We start from the raw sequence: 19,670 nt of genomic DNA on the forward strand, positions 1-19,670 counted from the left end.
GCTTAAAATGTACTGGGAGAATGATACCAACATTTATGTTTATCAAGCACTTACTGTGTGGCAAAAACTGCTCCAAATGCTTTCGCTATATTAATCCTTATAATTTTGCAACAACCCCAGGAGCCAGATACAGTCTTTATTCCCATTTTACGGATGAAGGCACTAAGGCTCAATATGGTTAAGTAACCTGTTCCAGCCCATACCTAGTATGTAAATTATAAATAGGCTGCAGGAGTTCCTTTCGTGGTGTAGCGGAAATGAATCCGACTAGGAGCCATGAGGTTGCGGGTTTGATCCCTGGCCTCGCTCAGTGGGTTCAGGATCCGGCATTGCTGTGAGCTGTGGTGTAGGCGGGCAGCTATAGCTCTGATTGGACCCCTAGCCTGGGAACCTCCCTATGCCGTGGGTGTAGCCCTAAAAAGCAAAAAAAAAAAAAAAAAAAAAAAAAAAAAAAAAAAAAAAAAACGCAAAAAAGAAAGAAAAAAAGAAAAGAAAAGAAGTAGGTTGTAGGTGCTAAATGCAGCAGAGGTGCTGTGGCTGTCCTTGAGGTCCTGGGAGGGCAGGAAGGGCTTCCCATGGGTTCTTGCCTTTGCCTGGCCAGTGAGGGGGGACATTCCAGGGAGAGAGAACAGCACATGCAAACGCCTGGAGGTATGTGTTTGGTGTTGCCCAGCAGGGTCCAGGCCAGGGAGTAGCAATCAGAGCTGAGGCTGAAAGGTTGGCAGGCATGGCGGGTGCTGGGCCAAGGAGCTTGAACATAGTTTGGGGTCATGGGGAACCACGGAGGGGTCAAAGGCAGAGGAATGTCAGGTTTGAGTGACTTTTCTCCAAGTTGCCCAGGAAACCGCCCTCACCCCTGGAGGAACTGGGGAGGGAGAGCCCAATGGGAGGGGCCAGACCCTGGCATTAGTTCTGACCGCTCTCTCTGGATGGAGAAAGGATGAGGCTCTGTGCCAGGGCAGGGCAGAAGGGCGGGCAGGAAAGGAATGGCTTAGAGCAGTGGTTCTCAAACTGGCACGTGCCCGTGAAATCAGCTGGGATCTGCTAGAATGTGGATTCTGATCCAGTAGCTCTGGGTGGTGCCCGAGCTTCTGCATTTCTAACCAGCTCCCAGATGCTGCCGGTGCTGTTGGTCCCTGGACCACCCTTTGAGTAGCAAGGGATGAGAGCGCAGTAAGAGGAGGAGGGGCGGGGCTTGGGGCTGGATCGCCCGGAGAAGAGGGAGAGCCTGGCGCCTTTCCTCTGAGCTCTCCTCTCCCCGCTCCCTGGAGGAGGAAGCAAACGTCATCCTAACCTTGGAGTCAGATGTGGCACATGGACTCCAGGGTTACAGGGCCGCTGACCCCCAGCCCCTTGGCTGCCCGCAGATGAGCTGACGGTGCCCCGATACCGCACGGAGAAGCCGTCCAAGTCTCCCCCACCGCCCCCTCCCCGCCGGAGCTTCCCCTCCTCCCACGGCCTGACCACCACGCGCACCGGAGAGGTCGTGGTCACCAGCAAGAAGGACTCGGCCTTCATCAAGGTACCAGCCTGCCCTTGGGTAGGGAACAAGGGGGTTGAATTGGGGGGATACCAGAGATGACTTCTGGGGACCCTCTGGCGGGGGGTCCCCTGTCACAGAGAAACTAGAAGCAATGAAAGGAGGCCAGCGGGTACTGACTCTGCTTCTGGCTTGGACTTCCTCCAAGGGAAAGGGGCCATCCTGGCAGGGGACAGAGCAAGTGGTAGATGAAGAGCCAGGGCAGGTGGACGATGGGTCGTGACAGGGCCTAGGACATGAGCTGGTGCTGGAGGGGGACAGAGCCCGGCCTTGACGGGGGCCTGGGCCTTGCAGAAGGCAGAGTCCGAGGAGCTGGAGGTGCAGAAGCCCCAGGTGAAGCTGCGCCGGACCGTGTCCGAGGTGGCCCGCCCGGCCTCCACACCCCCCATCATGGCCTCTGCCATCAAGGACGAGGACGACGAGGACCGTATCATCGCAGAGCTGGAGGTGGGTCAGGGGTGCGCCTGGCCCCCGCATCATCAGCCAGGCCCTGCGCCCTTCCCCCCGCCAGGCTGACCCCAGGGCGAAGTGCCTGGACTAGGACAGGGGCCGGACGCCCCCCCGCCCCGAGGCTGCTTCAGGATCCCATCCTTTTCGCCTCAGCTGCTTCTCCACTGTAAAATGGGGGAGGGGATCTAAAGTGTCCCCTTGCATGCTATTTTATTGTCTCTGACACCACCCGGCAATGGCCCCAACACTTCCCATGCTCTGTGACCCCCATCTCCGAGTGCTGTGACAACAGATGCTCTGACAACCTCATATCCATGTGCCTCGAGCCCCTCCCAGTGCTGCAAATCACCCAGACGTGGGTGTTCTCAGCAACCCCCCCACCCACCCAGAGGCTGGAGACCTGGGCCACCAGGGCCTCTGAGAAGGGACAAACGCAGGGCAGAGTGGCCAGCAGCCACGTCCAGGGGCCAAGGAGTGAGGCGGGGGATCCCCAGGGCCAGCCCAGGCCACCCCTCCCCATGGTTCCCGGGGCCAGAGCCCAGCACCCCCATCCTCCCTGTGCCCCCTCCTTCAAACCTGCCCCCCCACCTTCTGCTCCCCAGGTGTTTGAGAGAAGCTCAGTGTCTCCCCTCCCCCCTACGCCCCGCCGCCAGCCGATCCCCACCTTGCTGTCCCCCCAGGACCTGGGGCCCCCTGGGGGCTCAGCCCCGGGCCCCACATGGAAGGTAACGGGCTGCCCCCCACCTCTCACGGCGCTCTCTCTGCCTGTGCCTCCACGCTGCCTCTCCTCACTTCTCACGCTAACCTGCTAGAACACCAGTCACATCCCTGGGTCCTGGCACTGCCACAGCCTCACCCCTGTGGACTGACTCACCCCCTCCCCCGCTCCAAGGACCGGCGCAGAACCCTCCCTTCCCTCTCCAAGACGCCAGCAGCCTGGTATTTGGTGGCCCCTTGGGTCTGCGTTTCCTTACAGGCTTGATTCCGTGCCCGGCCCGTGGTGGCTTGGGTATTTTGTTTGGATCTGTAGCCAGAGTTTAGGTCTGGCCCGAAGCCTGGGTTTTGTCTTGGTCCAAGTTTGGATCTCGCTCCGTACATGATTCAAAATCTGACTTCGTTCTGAGCCCTCGCCTAGCCCCTGAGCCCATAGGCCCTACTCTGCTGCCCGTGCCAGGTGGGGGCGCTCCCACTGGAATCCACGCCTTGCCCTGGGGGCCAGGACTCCCAGGAGAAAGGCCCACTTCCAGCCTCCCTCCTTCCCGTGGCCCCATCTGGTCGGAGAGCTTGGGATGGAAAAAATCCCCTGCCCTTCCTTGGCTGCTGGTTCTGTCTTTTGGCATTGGGAAGTTCTTCCTTCTCTCTAACTGCAGTCCTTGCTGCTGTCCTGCTGCACTTACTTCCTTTTTATTCTGTCTTGGGAGTTCGAGGGTGACTTGCTGTCTGCACCCCAGGGGACTGTGCTTGGGGAGGGGGAGCTGGGGGTCTGCACCCCAGGGGACTGTGCTTGGGGGGTGGCGGTGGTCCGGGACTCTCTCCCTCCTCCCAGTCAGGTTGGAGTAGGGGGGCCTTGTCTCTGGGGAGGGGAGCCTCCCGTGCACACACGTGCCCACCTGCCTCATCTGGTCCCATTGGCCCACAGTGGGTTCTGTGCTGGCCGCCGCCTGACTTCTAGCCTAGCTTGAGGCCCAGTGGTGCTTTGGCTCTGGATCCAGGGGAGCAGATGGGCACCAAATGGGTGGACAGTGCTGTCCGCCGGGCAGAGGGTGGCCACAGAGCTCCAAGGAGCCATCTGGGCTTGAGTAGTGTGGCGGGGCTGCCCTTGGCTGGCTGTGCCCTCAGCACCTTGGCCTGCTGCACCCAGCCACTGCCCCCTTCTGGCCCTGGAAGCCAGTCCTGAAGGGGTCCAGTGGGAAAGCTCCTCCGCTGGCCCTTCGGGCTGGCGGAGCCTCCGCATCCTGAGGCGCCATCAGGCAGTGGAACCGGGCGGGCATGGGCCGCCCTCTCTGCCTTCTCAGTCTGCACATCCCACCTCCAGGTAAGCAGGTGACAGGGCTGGGTGGGCTGTCTTGGGAGGGGGGCTGGGAGAGTCCCTGCTGCCCCCATGCATCTCCCCATGGTTCCTGTTAGTGGAAAGAGCACGGGACTTGGAGTCAGACTGACTGGGTTCAAATCCTGGCTCTGCCACTTGGTAGCCGTGGTGAAGTGACCTTGGGTCAAGTCCATGACACCCCCTGCCACCGCAGTTTCCTCATCTGTAAAGTGATGAGAGTAGGAGTTCCCATCGTGGCGCAGCAGAAACGAATCCGACTAGGAACCATGAAGTTGCGGGTTTGATTCCTGGCCTTGCTCAGTGGGTTAAGGATCCGGCATTGCCGTGAGCTGTGGTGTAGGTTGCAGACGTGGCTCGGATCCTGCGTGGCTGTGGCTTTGGCGTAGGCCAGCACCTACAGCTCCGATGGGACCCCTAGCCGGGGAACTTCCATATGTCGCAGGTATGGCCCTAAAAAGACAAAAAGATCAGAAAAAAAGTGATGAGAGTAGTAGCCATTTCATGGGATACAATAGGGATGAAAGGTGAAGCTGTGTATGGCAATTCTTGGGACAAGACTGCTCAGAATTAGACCAGAATCACCCAAGGGGGGTAGGCCCCCCTCTGTGCTCCCACCAAAGGCAGAGCCGGGGCCGCTCACCCAGAGGCAGATGCTCTAGCTCCCCCACAAGCCTGTGCAGCAGAGGGACTTGCCTGAGCCCCTCCCCTTGTGGCTGTGAAGCCCTCGGAGAAAGCTCCCACCGTAGGCGAGGAGACCAGGAGTCTCTGGCCTGAGACGAGGATGTGAGCCCCTCCATTCCAGGCCAGAGACTGCGGGTCTCAGTTCAGTTCAACAAATAGCTAGTCTCTATCAGACCCTGTTCTGAGCACATGCCCACATGAGCCCACGTCATCCCCCACCAGCCTCACGTCGTTGCCCAGATGGGCAGACTCCTGGCAGAAACTAGGAGACCTGCCCCCAGACTTTAACACGGGCGATGAGATGTAAGCATGGGGCTGTGCTCCTCGGTAAACTGGCACCTTTGCCAGGAAGGGGGAGACTGTAGGCTGTGGGGGAAAGAGGCCAGAGTTCTAGTCCCAGCTTAGCCTCTGGTTTGCTAGGTGAGCTTGACCAAGACCCTCCCCTGCCTCAGTTTCCCCATCTCTGAAAGGAAGGGGCTGGTGCGACCCTCCATTCCCGCCCCGGGGTGTTTTGGGGGCAGGGATCATGCTCTGCCTCATCCTTCTTTTCCCCCCCAGGCTGCCACAGGCCCCAGGTCCTTCTGCGTCCCCCGGATCATCTTGACTGAGTGCGCCCCCAACCCGCCCTCCCCACCAGAGTCCAGGCTTGAGGAGCCAGGTCCCAGGACAGCCCCCACCCCACGACCCCGGACCCTGCCTGGCAGAAGGAGGGGCTGGGATTGTCCACGGACCCTGCCAGGGGTAGTGGCCACGGCTTCCCAGCCCAGGAACAGCTTGATGCCAGAGCAGGAAGGGGCGGCTCTGCAAAGACTGGAGGCCACGGGCTGCAGCCCAGAAAAGGGAGGAGCTGGGGTCCCCTGTGCTCTGGGACTTGCTCCAGCCAGGACCCGGGAGCCCCCCACTGCTGAGACCCCCCCAGAGGAGATGCTTAAGGACTCTGGACACGATGCCCAGCCCTGCAGAGGGGAGCACCCGGGTCAGTGTAATGCTGGCCTGGGCCACACGGGGCACGGTGCCACCACCCAGCGGATGGACAGCCTGGAGGAGACACTTCGGGAGCTGGAAGCCACCCTGAACCAGTTGGGCACAGACCCTGCCACAGGGCCCGCTGGCAGCCCCCCACCCCCGGCCCCTGGTCCCCAGGTGGCTGCCTCCTCCCCCATCTTCTCCTCTTGTCTTCAGGCTCCAGTCTCTTCTGAGCTGGAGGGAGTGGGGGGCTGCAGAAGCACCACGCCCACCTCCTCCTCTCCCTGGCCTTCTCTCAGCACCCGCCACCATCCCAGGAGCCTGGCGTCAGGCCTGGGTTGCAGGCAGAGCCCCAGGGAGGCTGGGAAGCTGGCCTATCCAGGGCTTGGCCTAACCAGCCCAGGCGGGGACCGGGCCTCTCCCCTCTGCTCTGTGTCTGTAAACCAACAAATAAAGTTCTCTCCTCCTTTTCCATCCCCCACACTCCCCTCCCCTCTCCTGTCTGCTCTCTGTCTCTGTTGTTTCTCTGCCTGCGCCTCTGGATGCCCAGAGCCTTTCTGGGCAGGCCTGGTCCCCGTGGGGGGATTCAGGGGGCTGGACCATCCATCTCTAGGGAAACTTTGGCCCATCCTCCATTCAGAGGAAGATGTGGCATGGGACCGCCAGTCCTACTTTGTCTGCCATTATAAAGACCTCTCGGAGCTCTCTTGTGAGGCAACGGGTTAAGGATCCTGCCTTGTCACTGCAGCAGCTTGGGTTGCTGCTGTGGCATGGGTTCGATCCTTGGCTCCAGAACTTATACATGCCAGGAGAGCGGACCAAAAAAAAAAAAAAAAAAAACACAAGATCTCTCTCCCAAATCTCAGGCATGTTCTCCTGGGCCCTGGATGGTGCCCCTGGCCAGAAGTGGGTGGTACCAGGCACCCTCACTTTAAAAGTGGCCCCTCAGAAGGGCACCAGCTGCCCCTGGGCTACTCCAGGTAGCCACCAAAGTTCTCAGGAGCTGTTGGGACTCTGGCTGGGGGGGCCTCGTCCCTTCTCCTGCAAGGAGGCCTTAAACCTGGCCTCAGAGAGTGGGCCTGAGCCCTGGACAGGAACGTGGAGCCGGGAGGGGCTCTCCAGAGTGACCACTGTGCCCAGGGTTCCTGTGGGATCCCACCTCCAACCCCACCCTGTTCCTCTTCCTGCAGAGCGGCGGAGGCAGTGTGCCACCCATGAAGGTGGTGACTCCAGGGGCTTCGCGGCTGAAGGCGGCCCAGGGCCAGGCCAGCAGCCCTGACAAAGGCAAGCACGGCAAGCAGAGGGCTGAGTACATGAGGATCCAGGCCCAGCAGCAGGTAAGTCAGGCACCCCAGGGGTAGGGCCCGGGCCCCCTCCTGACCACCTCCCACTCCCTACTGGCCATGCTGTGCGCTTTTGTCAGTGTTCCTGTGCCCACTGTCCTGCCGGCTGCCCAAAGAGATCCTCCCTGCCAGCACTGCCCCCCCCCCAGTCCCTTGGGGCATCGTCTCCCTCCTGTCCCCAAGCCCACGGCCCTATGTTCTCAGCCAGATCACGGCCCTCTCCGAAGGCCCCTCACTCAGGGCCAGAGAGGCCCAGCTGCTCCTGGAGGAGGTGGAGTGTTGGTTCAGAGCCCGGCCAACACCTGCGTGGGTCTAAGGCCAGGCCTGGGGGTGTGGGAGGAGCCTCCACGCCCCGCCCCCATCTTCCTGCCCCGCCCCTCCTCTCCTCGCCTGTCTTCTCTCTGCTCTCAAGTTCTGCCACTCTCATCTCAGCCTCCTTCTCAGCTCTTAGGCCACCTCCCAGCTGAGGGAGAAACCAATTTTTGCACCTACTTCTCAGTCTTGTGTTTGCCTTGCAGCAGGGTCCCTGCTGACATTAATGTGGAGGGGGAGAAAGGGGAACTGTACTTCGGCCCCCAGATGGGGTGGGAGTGGGGGGGGGTTGCTGCACCCTCTTTCCGATTTAATTAGAGGGCTTGGTGGAGTTCCTGTCCTGGCTCAGCAGAAACGAATCTGACTAGTATCCATGAGGACACAGGTTCAATCCCTGGCCTCGCTCAGAGGGTTAAGGATCCAGCATTGCCGTGAGCTGTGGTGTAGGTCACAGACTTGGCTCAGACTCCGAGTGGCTGTGGCTGTGGTGTAGGCTGGCAGCTACAGCTCCCATTCAACCCCTGGCCTGGGAACTTCCATATGCCGCGGGTGTGGCCATAAAAAGACAAAAAAAATTATTAATTAGCGGGCTTGGGGATGGTATATAGAGTTGACAACCTCATCCGTGGGCGTCTCTGCCCTGTGGCCCATCTGTGGCCTGGTCAGAAGTCTCAGGGTGGGTGGTCGTCGGGCCTAGACGTTGAAAGAGATGTGTGGGGCACTCCTGGGGTTCAGCAGATATTTCCAAGCGGCTCCTGTGTGTCCAGCCAGGCCCATCGTGAGCTTGGGTGGGCGTGGGGGCTGGGAGATGTCCAGATGCTGTGGCTTGAAGCAGGTTCTAGGCTCACAGGCAGGAGGTTAGAGATGGGCAAGTCCCACTGCCTCCTTTACAGACAAGGGGACAGCTCAGAGAAAGAAAGGGACTTCCCAAGGGCCTACAGCAAGGTGGCCTCAGAGCCAGGACGGGGGCCACAAAATCCCAAAGCCCTTCTCACCCCAGGGCTCTGGCAGCCCCGGGCGCTCTGTCCTCTGCCCACCTCTTCAGGCTTCTGTGCCCAGCTTCCCCATGCCCATCCTCCACTTTTTTGCTCCTCGTACCACACGCTCCTCTCCTTAGGCACCGGGCGCCACCCGTCCCTGCCCAGTCTCTGTTCTGAGCTCGAGCCTATCCCAGCTGCCCTCCCCTCGGGGAAAGTCACCCACGCCGAGCTCCCCCTGCCCCCCCACCTCCTCCAGGTCTGAGGCGGTTCTTGCTTCCCGCACCACCGGTCTGATGGTCTCTCTCACTCTCACTCTTTCTAGTAAGCTTTCTTTTAAAAAAAGCATCTCCTCTCTAATGAAATATTGCATGTCCCTTGTGGAAATGTTTTAAAGTGAAGCAATGCTACAAAGAGGCAGGGAAGGGAGTTCTCTTGCAGTGCAGTGGGTTCAGGATCTGGTGTTGTCACTGCAGCAGCTTGGGTCACTGCTGTGGCGCAGGTTCGATCCTTGGCCTGGGAATTTCCACGTGCCTCCACAGCTGAGAAAAAAAGAGGAAAAAAAAAAAAAAGAGGCAGGAGACAGAAATTACCTTGTGGCTCACCACCCCAGTGCATGCCCCTCTAAGGTGTCCCTGTGATTTCTGTGACCGCCAGCCTCCCGTCCCAGGCCTGCAGGGTGCAGAGGGCTGTTTCTGTCACTCTCCTGGCTTACAAGCCATGCCCTCCAGCCCCTACCCAGTAAGAACGTGGAAACTCCCTCAAAGGCTGCCCTGGCGTTTCACCACCAGCCTTGGCTCCCTCTGCCCAGCCCTCCCAGCCCCTCCACTTGTCCCAGCCACCCTGCATCTCCTGGGCCTCCGTCCTTGAGCCAGGGCACTGCTCCATCCCAGCTCCGCTGTGACCCTGGTCAAAGTCCTCTGCTTGCACAGGCCCTTTTCTCATCTGTACAGTGGGGAGCAAACCCTGGGGCAGGCTTCTGAGCCTGCATAACGCCAAGTGTGGGGAAGAGCTTTGGAAGCCACAGAGCCCGCCCCAAAGGAGGCACCACTGTGCTTGGCTGCTCTTTACCTTTGTCAGGGCCAAGGGCTGGGTGGAGGCCTCTCCCTCATCCCATGGTTCTGATAGAGGATGGGTTTTGTTTTTTAACCTATTTTTTAGGGCCACACCCGAGGCATACGGAGGTTCCCAGGCTAGGGGTCGAAGTGGAGCTACAGCTGCCAGCCTACACCACAGCCCCAGCAACGCTGGATCCGAGCCGCGTCTGTGACCTACACCCAGCTCTCGGCAACGCCAGATCCTTAACCCACTGAGTGAGGCCAGGGATTGAACTGCCATCCTCATGGATGCTAGTCATGTTTGTTAACCACTGAGCCATGACGGGAACTCCCCATGGTTCTAATACTAGGAGCTGGGAGCTGCCTTGACAATGTTGAGCGGGAGGGACCAGAGTGGCAGAAATGGGTAGAGGAGCAGAGAAGGTTCCAGGATAGGGTACCTTGTGCCAGGCACTGTACCAGGATAGTACAGTGCCTGGTACTACAGAGAAATACGAGGAAATGATGGAGGAAAAGCTCTCTGATGTTGTGCTCAAGGTTCAGAGGTGGGATGGGAGCCAGATTCCCAGGGGTGCAAGGATCAAGGGCTTGGTGCGGGCCTGAAACCGGACATCCCCCTCTTCTACCTGGGCTAAGACATCTGTTGAACACCCTCAGATGGCTCAAATGAAGAGACTAATGAAGGGGACAGGAGATGTTGAGGTACCAGGGGAGTTGGACCTCTAGGTGTCACCAGGCCCTGGGGAGAGAGCCCAAGTGACAGAAATACTCTAGATGAGCACATTAGGGGAGCAGCATCGGGCCTCACATGTAGCAATTGGAATGCTTTTAGCTGCAAGCAAGAGAAATTCAAAATGGCTTAAGCAACAAGGAAAAGTATTGTCTCACAAAACAGGAAGTCCGGGGAGTTCCCGTTGTGGCTCAGCAGTAACCAACCCAACTAGTATCCATGAGGATGGCAGTTCGATCCCTGGCCTCGTTCAGTGGGTTAAGGATCCAGCGTTGCCGTGAGCTGTGGTGTAGGTCACAGACGAGGCTTGGATCTTAGTTGCTGTGGCTCTGGCGTAGGCCAGTGGCTACAGCTCCGATTTGACCCCTAGCCTAGAAACCTCCGGATGCCGCGGGAGCGGCCCAAGAAAATGGCAAAAAGACAAAAAAAAAAAAAAAAAAAAAAAAAAAAGTCTGTCTCTGGATGCAGGTACAGGGACCCTGCACACACGGGCCAGGCCTGGCATGTGGCACTCAGCCAGAGGCCAAATGATTGGAAGGATCTGGGGCTGCAGGCCTGGAACCCCTCTAAAGAAGGATAAGCAGCCATAGTCAAGACGGGCGGGGTTAGAAAACCCAAACAAGGAGCTCTTGGCTGGATTTCCATCAAGGAAAGAATGTAGGCTGCAGACTACAGGGTAGGGAGCAAAGGCCAGATGGCTCCTGTGCTCGTGTGGAGGAAGAAATATGATCAGCAACCTCAAGGGCAAGTTCACTGTCAGCCCGACAGGTGCATGCACTCTCCTTGGTTCCCTTCCAGGCTGCGGGAGGCACCATCTAGCTTTCCCTCTGCGGGGCATCTGCTAGAGGCTGCCCAGCTGCTGGGTGGTAGTGTAGGTGGGGGAGACATGGATGACCCTGCCCAGACCTAACCTGCAGGAAGTCTCTGGCGGCGTGCCATGCCACTCTGCTTCCAGTCCTCTCTCTTTTTTATAAATGAGAGTTGCAATGTTTATTTCAGGTTCTCTCTTTTCTCTCTTTTTCTTTTTTTACCACACCCACAGCATCTGGGAGTTCCCAGGCCAGGTATCTAACCTGTGCCACAGCAGTGACCTGAGCCACAGCAGTGAACACACAGGAGCCTTAACCATCTAGGCTATCAGAGAACTCCTGGGGGAGTTTTTTGTTTGTTTGTTGCTTTTGGCTTTTATAGGGCCTCGTGTGGGGCATATGGAGGTTCCCAGGCTGGGGGTCAAATTGGAGCTACAGCTGCCAGTATACACCATACCCACGGCAACACTGAATCTGAGCCGAGTCTATGACCTACATTGCAGCTTATGGCAATGCCAGATCTTTTATTGATTTATTTATTTTTTGCTTTTTGCTTTTATAGGGCCTCATGTCAGGCATACGGAGGTTCCCAGGCTAGGGGTCTAATTGGAGCTGTAGCTGCACAGCAATGCCGGATCCCTAACCCACTGAGCAGGGCCAGGGATCGAACCCGCATCCTCATGGATATTAGTCGGGTTTGTTTCCTCTGAACCACAATGGGAACTTCCAAGAACTGTTTTTTTTTTGTTTGTTTGTTTGCCTGTGCCCAAGGCCTATAAAAGTTCCTGGGCCAGGAATTGAATCTGAGCAGCAACTGTGACCTATGCGACATCTGCAGCAACACCAAGTCCTTAACCTGCTGCACCACAGCAGGAACTCCCCTTCTGTCTTTTTTTATCAGAGTGGTTCAGTTATCACAGTAGTAGCTAAGCAAGGCCAGGAGGGGCAGTGGATCCAACTACAGGGAGAAACCCCGCTTCGTATAGTCCTCACGCAGTGGATCTCAGAGCTAACTGTGCAGCAGGATCACCTGGGGCCTAAAATGCAGGTTCCTGAGCTCACCTTAGAGATGAAGTCTGGGGTGGGGCCCAGGAATCTGCACTGGTGACACGCTCTCCCCCTCGAGGTGATGCACATGGCTCTGGAACCATATCACACCTCCAGGACCCGTGCGGATGCAAAGAGTCTGCTGGAGGGGGTGGGGGCGGGGTGGGGGTGGCGGGGCACAGCTGCTTCTATCAGAAGTGACCACAGAGGTGTTCCCATCATGGCACAGCAGAAGTGAATCCGACTAGGAACCATGAGGTTTCGGGTTCAATCCCTGCCCTCACTCAGTGGGTTAAAGATCCAGCGTTGCTGTGAGCTGTGGTGTAGTCGCAGACACAGCTTGGATCTTAGTTGCTGTGGCTGTGGTGTAGGCAGACAGCTATAGCTCTGATTAGACCCCTAGCCCGGGAACCCCTATATGCCACGGGTGTGGTCCTTAAAAGCCAAAAAAGAAAAAGAAGTGACCATTGAGAGCAGGACATGTCATGAAAGGATGACGTCACCTTCCATTGCCCACAAGGCACAGCTCAAAGCTGGAGAAACACTTGTGGGGACAGAAGGTGTGCGGGTCTCTAGAGAAGTGCTACCAGGAGGACAGGCTTACTCAGCTGCCACTGTTGAGACCTGCTGAGGCTGGAAGGGGCTGGGGCTGGGCTGCTGGCTGGTTGGAACAAAGAGCCCCCTTCCTCCCAGCTGGGCTGTCCCCTCCCATCTCCTCTTTGCAGCTAAGGGTTCACTTCCTCCTCCCCTCTCCTGCCTTGCCCCACTCCCCATCTGGTCTGGTCCTGGTCCCTGTCCCTGTCCTGGTCCCCATCCCGGTCCTGGGCTGCCCTCCCTTGGGCTTCTCTGGTCTCCCAACTCCTCTCTTTATCAGTAACCGTGGACCTACCCTCCAGCCCAGTTCCCAGGCTTTTTGGTCCAACCCTGTGCCCCCCTCCTCCCATTTCAGGACCACTCTCTCCAAGATGCTCCTCTGATTTTTACTTTTTGCAATTAATTTTCTCTTGGATTTGTGGAGATTTTTCATTTTTTTATTCTTTTTTTTTTTTTTTTTTTTTTTTTTTTTTTTTTTTGTCTTTTGTCTTTTTTTGTCTTTTGTTGTTGTTGTTGTTGTTGTTGCTATTTCTTGGGCCGCTCCCGCGGCATATGGAGGTTCCCAGGCTAGGGGTTGAATCGGAGCTGTAGCCACCAGCCTACACCAGAGCCACAGCAACGCAGGATCCGAGCCGCGTCTGCAACCTACACCACAGCTCACGGCAACGCCGGATCGTTAACCCACTGAGCAAGGGCAGGGATCGAACCCGCGACCTCATGGTTCCTAGTCGGATTCGTTAACCACTGCGCCACGACGGGAACTCCCATTTTTTTATTCTTTTATTTTTTTGTCTTTTTGCCATTTCTTAGGCCGCTCCTGCGGCATATGGAGGTTCCCAGGCTAGGGGTCGAATCGCAGCTATAGCTGCTGGCCTATGCCAGAGCCACAGCAGCACAGGATCCGAGCCACGTCTGCAACCTACACCACAGCTCACGGCAATGCCGGATCGTTAACCCACTGAGCAAGGGCAGGGATCGAACCTGCAACCTCATGGTTCCCAGTCAGATTCGTTAACCACTGCGCCATCACGGGAACTCCGAGATTTTTCATTTTTTAAAAAACTTTTAGCTGGTAGCCAGCATGAAGGCTCCTCTTCCGCTGTCTGACCCCTGACCCTTCTTTTTGTTCCAGGCCACTAAACCATCTAAAGAGATGAGCGGGTCAAACGAGACCTCAAGCCCAGTCTCAGAAAAGCCCTCGGCTTCCAGAACCTCCATCCCCGTATTGACTTCCTTTGGGGCGAGGAATTCTTCCATCTCCTTCTAGAAGCTTCCTTATACCCCCACCCCAGCCTGCCACCCCCATCGCTGCCATTTCTCTCTCTCCTCTTCCCTTCCTTCCTACCCCATCCTCCAGACCCTCCAAGGGGTTTACGGCAGATGTGGCCCTGCTCAGCTCTCTCGGCCCATTCCCTGTTGGTGTTTTCGGTTTTTTAAATGACTACTTTTAATTATCTTTTTTTTTTTTTTTTTTTTTTTTTTGGTCTTTTTCTAGGGCCGCACCCGAGACATATGGAGGTTCCCAGGCTCGGAGTCTAATCGGAGCTGCAGCCGCTGGCCTACACCAGAGCCACAGCAATGCCAGATCCGAGCCTTGTCTGCAACCTACACCACAGCTCACGGCAACGCCGGATCCTTAACCCACTGAGCGAGGCCAGGGATCGAACCCGAAACCTCATGGTTCCTACTTGGATTCGTTAACCACTGCGCCATGACGGGAACTCCCATCTTTTTTTTTTTTTTTTTTTTTTTAATAATTAAAAAAACCCAAGCAAACCAGTAAAATGAGAAACCCACACACCCCCACCTTCCCTCGACTTCCTGTTCAAAATGGCGCACTTCCTGTCATCCCCCCTCTTCCTCTTCCCCGCGCCGCTCCCAAGCCCACCCTGACGTTCCTCCCCTCCCTTCTCGCCTTTCCCCCAACCTTCCCAAGCGCACTCCAAACAAACTCTGAGCCACGGAGACTTGGAGCGACAACGACGACGACGACGAGGCGTTCCCTCTCCCCTTCCTCGGAAACCTTCCTGGAGGCAAACCCGGACATTGGACCGACCCCAGTATCAGGCTGGCAGGTGGGACGTGGGGAGACTCTGGCCCTGGAGGCGCCCCTCCTGTCCACCCTGGGGACGTGACTGAACGCCGAGGCTTCTCTGCTCCCACCGGCTCCTGCCCTGGTGGGCCCGGGAGTCAAGAGGACGGGCCGCAGAGGGAGGCAGGAGGTGGAGGGGCCTCGCTCGGGGTGGCGTGAGGCCGTCGAATCTGTGCGTCCCCGTCCCCGGAAAGGAGCTGGCTTCCCGGAGCCGCCTTCCTGTGGTGAGGAGCTGCCCGGCTTGTGCCCATCAGAGGGAGGGGCCCCTCGGGACTGCTGGTTGTGGACGCGGGCGTTGAGCAGACAGCCGGGCACTGGGGACACTGCCTTGGGAGAGGGCGGCCCCTCTGGAGGGGTATTGTTACTTTTAGTTTCCTAATTTAGCACTTTAAATGGCATTAACTTATTTAATGGGGGTGGGGTGGGCAAGAACGAAGGGCCTAGCAAATGAGCCTTTGAGGCCTGGGGGGCGGGAAGGGTCTGGTCGGGAGGGAAGTTGGGGGAATAAATGGGGGGCAGTGAGGACACAGCTCTGACCCCCCAGGTGGGGGGGACTTGACCTTCAGTCATCCTTTTTGAGACCTGAGGGTTTTCAGGGAAGGAGTGAGATGCATTTTGTAAATGAGGAGCTGGTGACCCTGGGTGAGATCCCTGAGGGTCCCTGAGACCTGACCGACCAGCCACAGCGCCCCCAACCTGTGGGCGCCTGCCTTGCAGTGGCTGCGGCCAGTGAGGCTTTGGGCCCAGGTCCTGAGAAGAGGAGGGAGAACCAATTTTGAGTCTTGGGGCCCGGGCCGCCCCCAGGGCACAGCGAGCAGCCAGCAGGGAGATGATGTGTGTGGGGGAGGAGGAGGGTGGAGTGAGGTCCCCAGGGAGCAGGATTCCTATTTGGAGCACAAAGTGGGATAAGCACAGGAGACGGGGGTTGGGATTAGTCACCCCCCCCTCCCCTCACCGAGGAAGCACAGAAAGAAGGAGCCATTGAAGGGGCAGAACCTCCTAGACCCTGCGGCCTGGTGCTTGAGAGCCAGGGGGAGCTATTGAGGGTTGGGGAGGGAGGGGGAGCCGGGTTGTGTTTCTTCATTTCTTTCTTTTTTGTTGTTGTTTTTGTTGGTTCATCCTTGTTTTCTAGCTTTGGATCATTTTTGTACAAAGGCAAGCAAGCCTTTTTGAAAAATAACAAAAGAGGAAAAAAAAAAATCCCTCCGGAAAAAAAAAAAACCCTGAAAAATAGAAAAAAAAAAAAGGACCTCATAAATGATGCAATTACTTTTAATTGCAGGCAACTCTTTACATTTAAGTGAAGTGTCTTAACATTTTATATTGTTTTAAAAATATATTTACATATTATATATATATAATATACGTAATATAAATATATATAAATATTTAAAAAAGAAAAAAAAAAAGGAAACCACGGCGCTCTCTCCCTGGCCGCTGTTTTGGCGGGGGAGGGGGCTGGAGGGTGGGCACATCAGCCTGGCTTCTGTGGTCCAGTGAAACGGTTTGGTTCGATTTGGCTGTACAGAGACCCCTTGACTTGGGAGGGGAGGGGGGAGTGGTGCCCCCTCCTCCCTCCGCTCCATTACTCTTTGCTTGCGACTTTTCCCTTGCCCCCCCCCACCGCCCACCCTCAGCCCGGTGCCCTGAACGTGTGCCCCATCGTCACTGTCCTGAGTTGAATGTCCCTTTGTGGGGGGAGGGGGAGGGGCACGTCCATCCGCAAGAGGACACTTGGAGGGAGCCCTGGGCCCCACCCCACCTGCTCACCTGGAGCCCAGTGGAATTTGCATCTTCCTTTCAGTTTGGTGCCTGCACATTTATGGGCTTCGAGGAGTTGTGCACAGCCTCTGTGTGTGTGTGTGTGTGTGTGTGTGTGTGCGCGCACGCGCATGTCCATTGCACAAGTCCACTTACTCGTGTGTGTGGAGGGAAGGAAGCATGAGTGTGCACCAGCATGACGTGCCACACGTGTGTGCAGGGAGGCGTGTGCGCTGCAGTGCATGTAACCAGCCTGGGCCTTGGCACGCATCCACCTGCCCACTGGTGTGGAAGAGGTTGGCGTGGGAGGGTGCTCAGGACATGTGTGTGCAGCTGTGAGACCTGTATGCGTGTGGACAGAGGGGTGTACGTGGAGGCATGTGAGCTGCGTGTGCAGGTGTGTGTGTGTGTGCACGTGAGTGTACACCCCGAGGGTGGGAGCACCTGCGTGTGTTCCATTGTCCCTGCACCACTCGCTCCGGCTCCCCTCCAGAGCCCCCAGCCCCTCGGCCCTCTCAGACCTGCAGCACGTCAAGGCCCCCTCAGCTGCATGCGCCTCGCTGCTCTGTCCATCAGTGTGTGCTTGACCAAGAGAAAACCAAGACGTCTGGGGGGACCTCTGTACCTGGTCCCCCTAGCCCCCGCCCACTGTGCTGTGTTACTCGCATGGGGGGTTTCTCTCCCACCCCTTCCACAATATGCTGTTTCCCCAGGAGCCTTTGGCCCCAGGCTCTGAGAGGGGGGGTCCCAGGTTGGGCCCCCCCCCAGGGCAAGCCCCGGCTCCACACCCCACCCTGTCCACCCCGTAGGGCCCGTGTTGGTGTAGCAGTGATGGCTTCTGTGGATATTCTGTGACCTCTGTCAGTGTAACTTGACAATTTCTAAATGGAAAAGGGTTGCTGTGTTTTCTCTGTCTCTCTTTTTTAATGTCCCCTTTCTTCTCCCACTTTCCTGCTCTCTCTCCTTTTCGGTTTTTCTAGCCGAGTGTTTGGGGCTTGAATAAAACTTGTTTCTTTTTCCTCTCCTGGATCTCCTTCCTAGCGGCTGCTGTCTCATTATTTCTCCTCTTCACCCTGGAAGGTGCTGGCGTGGGTGGGGCCAAGGATGGGGAATCCCTGACAACCAGCTGCCTCGCCGGCCACTGAGCCGGCAGCACGCAGGAGGGGCTCAAACGGGGGCCCTGGGGCTGCAGCTGCCCCCAAGAGCCCCTGAGAACCAGCATCATCCGGACACTGGAGCAGAACACCACTAACTCATGGGAGCCAGCTTGGTGCTTCTCCACCATCGGTGAGGCTGCTCTGCAGGTGACAGAGCCAGAGGCGTTAGGTGTCTTGCCCAGAGTCATACAACTGGTTAGATGCAGAGTCCAGCTCTTCCTGGCTCCAAACCCAATGCTTCCCCCACCACCTAAACCAAGTAGGGTCCGATTACCTCCAGCAGTGCCCTGGGTCGGGTCTCAGCCTCCTGCCCTTTGGGTGGGATGACCCCTTAATGGTATCCATCTCTCCTTTCAAGAACATCAACTTTCAAACTTTAAAAACAACAACAACAAAAAACAACTATAGGAGTTCCTGTTGTGGCTCAGTGGATTAAGAACCCAACTAGTACCCATGAGGATGCGGGTTCTATCCCTGGCCTCACTCAGTGGGTTAAAGATCCAGCGTTGTTGCCAAGAGCTGCAGCATAGGTCACAGACATGGCTCAGATCCTGCATGGCTGTGGCTGTGGCATAGGCTGGCAGCTGTGGCTCTGATTTGATCCCTAGCCCGGGAACTTCCATATGCTGCAGGTGCAGCCCTCCAAAGACAAAAATAAAATAAAATAAAAATGATAACTCACAGTAAGGAAGACATTTTATGTCTCAATGGTTTAGACATACACATGCACAAACAACCACTTATTTCATGAAACAGCACCTACTACATGCAATGCACTCTGCTGTTTGGTGTTCAGTTGTAAATATTTAATCACAACCCACGGAATTGATTTCCTGACACTTGAATGGGTCAGTACCCACAGTTCGAAAAATACTGATTAGACCCCTAGCCTGGGAACCTCCATATGGCGTTTCCCAGGCTGGGGGTGCAATAGGAGCTACAGCTGCTGGCTTACACCACAGCCACAGCCATGTCAGATCTGAGCCGCATCTGCGACCTACACCACAGCTCATGGCAACACTGGATCCTTAACCCACTGAGCGAGGCCAGGGATGGAACCCGCTACCTCATGGTTCCTAGTCAGGTTCATTTACACTGTGCCACAACAGGAACTCCCCTGTGACCCTTTTTAAATGTCAGCTGGTCTTGCCTTCTCTCGCCCATCCTGTTCGGCCTCCTATTCCCAGAAAGCTCAGCAAGTAGCCAACCCCCCCTTATCTTCCATAATCACCCCATTCACTGACGGCTCAAGATCAAGTAATGAATGAGACAATCAGTGCATGGCAGGAATTACACCAGGCCCTTCATCCATCCTTCGAATGCCTGCTGACTACTCGTTGCTGGGCCTTTCTCCTTGACTCACTGGGTCTGTGGCTCAGCACCTGGGGGCAGAACCAACCAAAACACAAATACCTGGGCAAAATCGTGACAGACAGCGCAGCCCTGCAGGCCTGCAACAGCTGTGGCCGTGAGCAATGGGGACCACCTCAGAGAGTGTGACCAGGCCCGGAGGTCACGTTTGAGGGGAGATCTTAGGAATGGAGAGGGTGGCTGCGTGGGAGCTGGAGGCTGAGTGTTCCACGTAAGAAGGCCCTGAAGTGGGATGTCATCTGTGGGTTCTAGAAAATGGATGAAACCCAAGGAGACGGAGTGGCGAGCAAAGCCTCACCGTAAGAGGTCTTCCAGAACTGTGGGAAAGGGTTTTTTTGGGGGGTGGGGTGGGCTGCACTTGTGTGGCATATGGCAAGTTCCCCAGCCAGGGATTGAATCACAGCCACAGCTGCAACCTACACCGCAGCTGCAGCAACGCCAGATCCTTAACCCACGGTGCGGGGCCAGGGATCAAACCCTCGCTGCCACAGAGACAACACTGGCTCTTAACCCGCTGCACTACAGCAGGAACTCCCAGGAATGTAGTGAAGGGAGGCAGAATTCTCCTTGAAGCCACTGAACCAGTTGGAAAGTTTTAAGTCAGGAATTGATGTGATCTGCAGTTCCCAATGTGGCTCAGCTGGTTAAGAACCTGACTAGTATCCATGAGGATTCGGGTTTGATCCCTGGCCTTGCTCAGGGAGCTAAAGGCTCTGGCATTGCCTTGGCTGT

General features: G+C 56.8%; 1 protein-coding gene across 11 annotated transcripts in view; it reads left to right on the forward strand.

The window, feature by feature from the left end:
* Positions 1–16,635, forward strand: part of SRCIN1 (SRC kinase signaling inhibitor 1) — a 77,074-nt gene extending 60,439 nt beyond the window's left edge. For 7 of the 11 annotated variants that reach the window (XM_021067072.1, XM_021067076.1, XM_021067070.1 and 4 more), the window contains 6 exons: positions 1,368–1,522; positions 1,835–1,987; positions 2,593–2,715; positions 5,280–5,864; positions 6,878–7,024; positions 13,690–14,036. In XM_021067072.1, coding sequence (XP_020922731.1) covers positions 1,368–1,522; positions 1,835–1,987; positions 2,593–2,715; positions 5,280–5,864; positions 6,878–7,024; positions 13,690–13,824 — 1,298 coding nt within the window. In that variant the 3' untranslated portion in view covers positions 13,825–14,036. Of the gene's footprint in view, positions 1–1,367; positions 1,523–1,834; positions 1,988–2,592; positions 4,026–5,279; positions 5,865–6,877; positions 7,025–13,689 lie in introns of all 11 variants that reach the window. The other 4 variants (XR_001299583.2, XM_013980543.2, XM_005654016.3 and 1 more) reach the window with 4 other exon arrangements.

The sequence above is a fragment of the Sus scrofa genome, chromosome 12 (assembly GCF_000003025.6).
Source record: "Sus scrofa isolate TJ Tabasco breed Duroc chromosome 12, Sscrofa11.1, whole genome shotgun sequence".
In the NCBI taxonomy this organism is placed as follows: Eukaryota; Metazoa; Chordata; class Mammalia; order Artiodactyla; family Suidae; genus Sus; species Sus scrofa.